The 7,500-nt window shown below is 43.6% G+C and overlaps 1 protein-coding gene across 2 annotated transcripts; it reads right to left on the reverse strand.

Moving 5' to 3' along the window:
- Window positions 1–989: 989 nt before the first annotated feature.
- LOC310717539 (neuronal pentraxin-1-like) lies at window positions 990–7,242 on the reverse strand. 2 transcript variants are annotated; one of them, XM_083525744.1, is made up of 5 exons: window positions 6,656–7,242; window positions 4,934–5,138; window positions 3,958–4,202; window positions 3,424–3,603; window positions 990–2,364 (listed from the first exon to the last, which is right to left on the reverse strand). In XM_083525744.1, exons 1-5 carry the CDS (start codon window positions 7,085–7,087, stop codon window positions 2,143–2,145), a joined length of 1,284 nt encoding a protein of 427 aa, XP_083381870.1. In that variant the 5' UTR covers window positions 7,088–7,242; the 3' UTR covers window positions 990–2,142. The 2 variants fall into 2 exon arrangements, with proteins under 2 accessions (XP_083381870.1, XP_083381869.1); XM_083525743.1 differs by having other exon boundaries at window positions 4,934–5,141; window positions 6,656–7,238.
- Window positions 7,243–7,500: the final 258 nt, after the last annotated feature.

The raw sequence follows: 7,500 nt of genomic DNA on the forward strand, positions 1-7,500 counted from the left end.
CATCCAGCGTAAAACATCTGCCAAATCTAATATGCGGCACAGGAATCAGAATTTCATAACGGATTGGTCGAGGCCCAGATTACCAACGACCACCACAGGTATCATTACCAACAGGGTAATGGTGGAAATTGGGCTTCTGTTGGCGGAAGGAGGAGAAGGAGAGGAGGAAGACGTCTACAGAGACGGCAGGGAAAGGAGAAGTGGAGGAGAGTGGAGGTTCGGGTTGGTACTTTAAATGTTGGTACTATGACTGGTAAAGGGAGAGAGGGAGCTGATATGATGGAGAGGAGAAAGGTAGAGATGTTGTGTGTTCAGGAGACCAAGTGGAAAGGGAGTAAGGCCAGAAATATTGGAGGAGTGGATGGAGAGAGAAATGGTGTAGGGGGATTCTGAAGGAAGAGTACAGTAAGAGTGTAGTGGAGGTGAAGAGAGTTTCTGATAGGGTGATGATCGTGAAGCTGGTAGTTGAAGGGGTGATGATGAATGTCATCAGTGTTTATGCTCCACAAGTGGGTTTGAGATGGAGGAGGAGGAAAAATTCTGGAGTGAATTAGATGAGCTGTATCAGAAGATGTTGAGATGTTCGTTGGGAGTGACGACGATGGACAGGATTAGAAATGAGTTTATTAGAGGGACAGCGCATGTAGGACGTTTTGGAGACAAGGTGAGGGAGATGAGATTAAGATGGTTTGGACATGTGCAGAGGAGGGACATGGGGTATATCAGTAGGAGAATGCTGAGGATGGAGACACCAGGAAGGAGGAAAAAAAGGGAGGTCAAAGAGAAGGTTTATGGATGTGGTGAGGGAAGACATGCAGGTGGTTTGTGTGAAAGAGGCAGATGAGGAGGACGGGGGTGTGGAGACGGATGATCCGCTATGGCGCCCCCTAATGGAAGCAGCCGAAAGAAGAAGAAGTAGAAGTATATTTAATACACTAAATGTGCACCAGGATTTTTTTTTTTTTTAAACCGCATAAATACCAAGAAAGTTTTTTTTTTTCTATTACAATTTTATTACAAAAATTAGATCTCTCAGTGTTGCCATGCTTTTAGCGTATAACAATACAGTAGAAAAACCCGACCCAAATCATGGGAAAGAGGGAGAACAACAATAACAACAACAACAACAACAACAACAACAACAACAACTTAAAAAATAAACCAACAAATAATTAAATAATTAAATTAGCAAAACTGGGGACGCAGGGTTTGTTCGCTCATGCTGTCGCTATGCATTAACATTCCTATTACAGGGTACAAACACACACACACACCATAATCTGTGTTTAAACCCGCAATCTGTAAAGGTAAACACGACAATTAAAGCAAATAAATAAATAAATAAATAAATAAATAAATAAATAAATAAATAAAGAGTGTGTGTGCTGCTGAATCGGTGCTCCAGCCCAAAGGCACTCGTAAGCGTGTTCGTGTTTGTCAAAGAAAATCAAACGACGTCCTCAAGAGAAACACTCGAAGATCTTAATAAATAAAACGATTTACCCGAAAACATTTCCATAAACATTATTAAACTATCTGATTTGATTTTACTTTATACATCTGTCCCGAGCGAATAAGCATCCGGGGGTGGGGGGTGGGGGGCTACGAGAACCCGAGCAGAGCCCACAACCCACAACCTTCTGTAGTCACAGTGCAAAATCCAAAATCTCGAGGTAAAATACCGTCCCATAAAACCGTCTCTCCGTCCACAATCGTCCTCCACCACCACCATTTTTGGTTCTTTCTTCCCCATCCAGAGTCGTCATGTTTGTCGCATCGATCCATCTTCCGTTTGGAGATAAGTGCAAATTAAAATAAATAAAAAGTTTTAATAGCTAAGTGCGATTTGAGAAAAAGAATACAAACGAAATCAGTTTAACAAAGAAAGAAAGAAAGAAAGCCTTTTTTTTTTTTTTTTTACGTACAACAGGGAGGAAAAGAGTTTTCAAGACTGACGAGAATCAAGAACAATTCTTTTTTTTTTTCTTTTGCACACAAATATGTAAGAATTCATAGAAATTTGTGCTCAGTCCATCATTTTTTGTGGGTTTTTTTTGTCAAAATGAAGATGAAGAAGGACAGAAGCTGTAGAAATATCGAGTCTCGGATCTGCGTCGTGTTTTTCTCGGTGATGGGGGTGATTCAGTTGAGCGTACGGCACGGCTCGAAAGTCCACTTAGTGGCGCCGCCAAACACGTCGATGTTCGACTCGGACCAGGACAGGACATTGCCAGATTGCGCTCTGCTGTTGCAGGTTGCCAGGTTGTGGATCTCCACAGACGACAGCTTCTTGTCCCACACGTTGAAATTGGCCAGTTCGCCTACGAAGGCCTGCGTAGCGTCAAATCCGCCGCCCAGCGTGTCCTAGCAGGAGGGAGGAAACCCAGTGAATCCCAATGAAACAAATGAAACAAATGAAGAAACAGATTTTGAGGTCTATAAATAACAGGGCAAAGATGCACATTTCTGCCCACCGCCCGTTTCAGAGACGTTTCAGAGACGCTTCAGAGACGTTTCAGAGACGTTTCAGAGACGCTGCGATCTGATAACGAAAGTGAAAATGAGACAAAATTGTCTGTAATCTCAATGATTCTAGGAGACGTGTTGGAAAATGATGAGAAAAGACACTAAATTAATAAAAATTACACTTCCCTCACACGATCGCTAACTCAGCATTAACGAGTTTCACTTTGGTTCATCATTTATTTGTGTTCAATTAGAGCAGTAATTAATTGATTGGTTAATTGAATATTAACTAAAGTGAAACTGTAATGAATTTATTTAATGAATTGTTATTTGTTAATGTTAATTAATTGGGTTATTAATTAGTTAATTAATAATATTATAACTGATTATTTAGAAATTGAAGCTTTATTTAATAAAGGAAACCCAGTAAACCGCTCCTTTGGGATTCCGTCTGAACCGATCCCCGAACTGGATCCTTTTTCTAGCCGACATGATCGTCCTTGTTTGGGTTTTTTTTTTTTTTTTTTTTTTTATCACTGCAAAAAAGAAATCCCTTAGCAAGCTAGAAATTTCCCTAACGCTTTAATTATTTAAGAACGTTTTTAGAACAGGCTCTCTGTGTTAAATGCGGTCTGGACGGATCCCTACGCCCTTCTGAGTGCACATGACTTCTAAACCTCACACTAATAGATTTCACACTCTATTAAACCTCCAATCAGGAAAATCTCCATCTTCTGTTCTCTGTATCAGATATCAAAGAATACCATTTACACACTAAACAGAGCTGCACATGCCAAATAGTGATCTGTTTGTAGTTCAGTTTATTTGATTTTATTGACAGACAGACAGACAGACAGACAGACAGACAGACAGACAGACAGACAGACAGACAGACAGATAGATAGATAGATAGATAGATAGATAGATAGATAGATAGATAGATAATCTGTTCCTTACCTGTTCCTGGCCCAGGACCATAACTCCATTAGGTTTGATGGGATGATACGGAGCCAGGTTCTCTCCTGTTCCACGCAGAACTCCATCTTGAAATGCTTCCCAAACCCCGTCACGTGTCGTCCACGTGATGCAGATGTGATGCCATTTCCCATCGTTTATCAGGAAGGGCAGTTTCGCGACCTGCGTATAGACCAGCGTTCTGATTATAATATTATTATTAATACTAGTAGTAGAGAAGAATAAAACAGCCGTGAGTGTTTTACGCCTCTTATACCCCACAGTGAGGTGCAATGATTTTTATCCGCTTATAGTTACATCGGCTGCTGTTTCTGTTTCTTTTCTTTAGTCTCTCTTTAGTCTCTCTCTCTCAAAGTTGATACACTGGAGACTCCTTCCATAAACAACCCAATTTATTGAAACTGTTTATTTTTTTTGTTTTTTTAAACTATGAAAGTATTTCCCGTAAAAAAGGTCCTAATGAAACAAGAACGATAGAGAAGATCAAACAGAGCGTCAGAGTGTAAATGGCAGTACCTTGTCGTTGATGAGAATTTCCATAGGGTTGTTGCCCCACTCGATGAGCACAAGCTCGTTGGACTGCCCCGGCACGGCGTAGGAGAAGGGCGTTCCCACCCCAGGGGAAGCGTTGGATTTGATCCACAGGCACAGCGTGAAGGCGAACATCTCAGGCAGACTGCGCTTCACTTTAGCGTACATATAATTAGTGCGTAATGGAAACGTCAGCTGGAACTTATCCATGGGTCTGCTGCCTTTAGGACCTGGAGGAAACCACAGAAAAGATGCATGGGCATGTAGTGTGTGTGTGTGTGTGTGTGTGTGTGTGTGTGTGTGTGTGTGTGTGTGTGTGTGTGTGTGTGTGTGTGCTACCTTTCTCCGTGACTTGGTGGTGGAGTGTGCTCGGGGTGTGTGTGTGTGTGTGTGTGTGTGTGTGTGTGTGTGTGTGTGTGTGTGTGTGTGTGTGTGTGTGTGTGTGTGTGTGTGTTACCTTTCTCCAGGTCTGTGATTTGGTGGTGGAGTGTGCTCAGGGTGTGTGTGTGTGTGTGTGTGCGTGCTACCTTTCTCCGTGACTTGGTGGTGGAGTGTGCTCAGGGTGTGTGTGTGTGTGTGTGTGTGTGTGTGTGTGTGTGTGTGTGTGTGTGTGTGTTACCTTTCTCCAGGTCCGTGACTCGGTGGTGGAGTGTGCTCAGGGTGTGTGTGTGTGTGTGTGTGTGTGTGTGTGTGTGTGTGTGTGTGTGTTACCTTTCTCCAGGTCTGTGACTCGGTGGTGGAGTGTGCTCAGGGTGTGTGTGTGTGTGTGTGTGCGTGCTACCTTTCTCCGTGACTTGGTGGTGGAGTGTGCTCAGGGTGTGTGTGTGTGTGTGTGTGTGTGTGTGTGTGTGTGTGTGTGTGTGTTACCTTTCTCCAGGTCCGTGACTCGGTGGTGGAGTGTGCTCAGGGTGTGTGTGTGTGTGTGTGTGTGTGTGTGTGTGTGTGTGTGTGTGTGTGTTACCTTTCTCCAGGTCTGTGACTCGGTGGTGGAGTGTGCTCAGGGTCGACTCCACGCGGTTTCGCTGCTCCGTGTCGTTACTCGCTCCAGATTTACTCTCCTCCAGCGTGTTGACTCGGGACAGAACCTGCTTCTCCATGTCATCGATCTTATTCTGCAGTAAATCCTTCAGACTGTTGGCCTGCACCGAGCCGTTCGTCCGGCTGTACTGCTGAGGAGTTAAACACCACACAAGTGAGCACAGACGAGGTTCAGCAAACACCTTCAAACTACAAACAAACACTCTGCATCAAATAAACGCTCAACACATCACTCACACTACACGCTCGGAGCATAAACACTGCAAAACTCAGCACTGAAACTCAAACGTTTTATGGTGTTGAGTTTTAGTTTCGGGTTTTATGATGTTGAGTCTTAATGAACAGAATGAACCCATTTTAGAGGTAAAGCTTCAGTTCCCCACTCAGTAGTGTTTATGGTCCTGAATTAACACCAATAAATTAAGTGTAGAATGAACACCTTCAGGACCAAAGTGTTAAATTATTACTAAATTTCACATAAGCGTCCACATGAACACCGTGGTACAGTGTTGGATCTGAGTGTTGAATTGAACGATTTGGTGCTTTGAAGTGTTAAAGAACAGAATTGCGCAGGAACAGCGTGTTGGTGTTCTGCTGCGAGCGGTGTGTTAAGTCCTCGCTGGACATCCTGCTGCGTGAAGGGCGACTTAGAAACCCGATAATCTCATTTGAAGCTTAGACTGAGACGATGCGCACGTTGGAACACATCATCTGAACTCAGCGTTCGTCTACGATACTGTACACAACATTTGCGTCGTTTAACAACATGATGGAGGAGATCAGGAGGAGATCAGGAGGAAATCAGGAGGAGATCAGGAGGAGATCAGGAGGAAATCAGAAGGAGATCAGGAGGAGGTCAGGAGGCACGCTGAGCATCAGCAATACATAAAGGGACGTGCAGATGTTCCTGTTTTACTGCTGAATTAACACAGTGTTGAAACCGGTTTGTGTTAATTTGGATCATTTGTAACTAATCTGAATCAGTTCACTCCCTGAAGCTGCTGCTGCATTCCACCGATTCCACTGAAAATGTGCTCTGATTTTAATTTCATTAAAAAACTTAACATTTTACATGATTTCTACTGCAGCTACAAACTCATTTACTACATTTTACAATTTAGAATCAGAGATTGTTTCATGAACACTTCCAACTCGTTCTTTAGGATATTAAACAATATGTTTTTTTATTATAATAAACATCTGCAGAGGTTTTAATTCTCTGATTCCACTTCTGAAAATCTAAAAATCTTAATCAATTATTCTAATCAATTCTAAAAAATAATCAAATAAAATAAATAAATAAAATATCAATTAAGAGAATATTGTAGAGAATCACTGCGGATTTGAAGATGAATGAAATCACGGGTTCCTCACGAGTTCTAACTTTCAAAATAATAATAATAATAATAATAATAATAATTATAATAATAATAATAATAATAATAATAATAATAATAATAATAATAATAATAATAATAATAATAATAATTAAGCAATTAAATGATGTTCCGCAAGGTTGGAACCTTCTGTCTTATGGTTCTACATAGCGTTCCACAGGAGAAAGGAACGGACTGTGTGTGAATGGTGTGTGTTGCGCTCTCGTCCCCGCAATCATCCATTCCATTCTAACGGATGAATAAAGTACCTCCAGGTTCTCCAGCCTCTGTTTGAGCGTGGCTAAAGTGAGCCCGAGCTGCGCCAGTGTGTCCCCGGGAGTCCTGGACACGTCCCCCATTGTGTTCTTGCCCCCCGGCTCCTTCCTGCGTCCCCCGGCTTTCTGCGCCGCTCCTCCGTCCTCTTGTGCGCCCTCGCAGCGGCTCAGCTTGCCGGTCAGTTCTCGGATGGTCTCCTTCTGGCTCATGATGGTCTCCTTCTGCTGCAGGACGGTCTCCCGGAGCTGCAGCACGGTGCCCTTCAGGTCCTCCGCAGGCGCGCTGTTCTGCATCGTGGCCGCGCACAGATCCGCGTCCTTCGGCACCGACGTGCACACGAACTGCGTGGCGCCGAACTCCTGCGCGGAACCGCATAAAAGCGCAGTGGAGCAAAGGAGCAAAAGTGTCCAAGAGACGCGCTTCATTCTGAGCCTCTGGATTGGACTATATATACGCGTGTGTGTGTGTGTGTGTGTGTGTGTATAGAGTTTTATATTCTGTTCCCCGAGTTTACTGTATCCGATCCCGACGCACTGAAGGAGGTTGTAGGGTTTTTGCGCTGCCCGTATCTGCTTATATACGGGCGCAGAGCGCGCGCGTCAGCCCACTATGTGTGGAAAGCCACGCCCACATCACGCCCCCTACTCCCCCCTGGTTACGCCCCCTGTTGTAGAATAAAAAATGCCATTACAGTGGTTGGACAGAGCAGGGCGCTAGTGCAAGTGTCCTGATGTCCTCCTCTGAAGAAACACATGGACATTGGTGTGTGGATCATCAGATGATCTGCAGAAATTCATCTGTTCTGTATGTTTGCTTGATTCTCCTTTCTGATGAGAGT

The sequence above is a fragment of the Silurus aristotelis genome (genome assembly GCF_946808225.1).
Source record: "Silurus aristotelis genome assembly, chromosome: 2".
Classification (NCBI taxonomy): Eukaryota; Metazoa; Chordata; class Actinopteri; order Siluriformes; family Siluridae; genus Silurus; species Silurus aristotelis.

What these genes read in the sequence shown, in the direction of transcription:
- LOC310717539 (XM_083525743.1), bottom strand. Translation starts at nt 7,087, where the DNA reads ATGAAGCGCGTCTCTTGGACACTTTTGCTCCTTTGCTCCACTGCGCTT. An exon ending in AGTCACAGACCTGGAGAAAG is followed by an intron (nt 4,203 to 4,933) that starts GTAACACACACA and finishes GGTTTCCTCCAG; the next exon opens with GTCCTAAAGGCAGCAGACCC. An exon ending in TGGTCCTGGGCCAGGAACAG is followed by an intron (nt 2,365 to 3,423) that starts GTAAGGAACAGA and finishes CCCTCCTGCTAG; the next exon opens with GACACGCTGGGCGGCGGATT.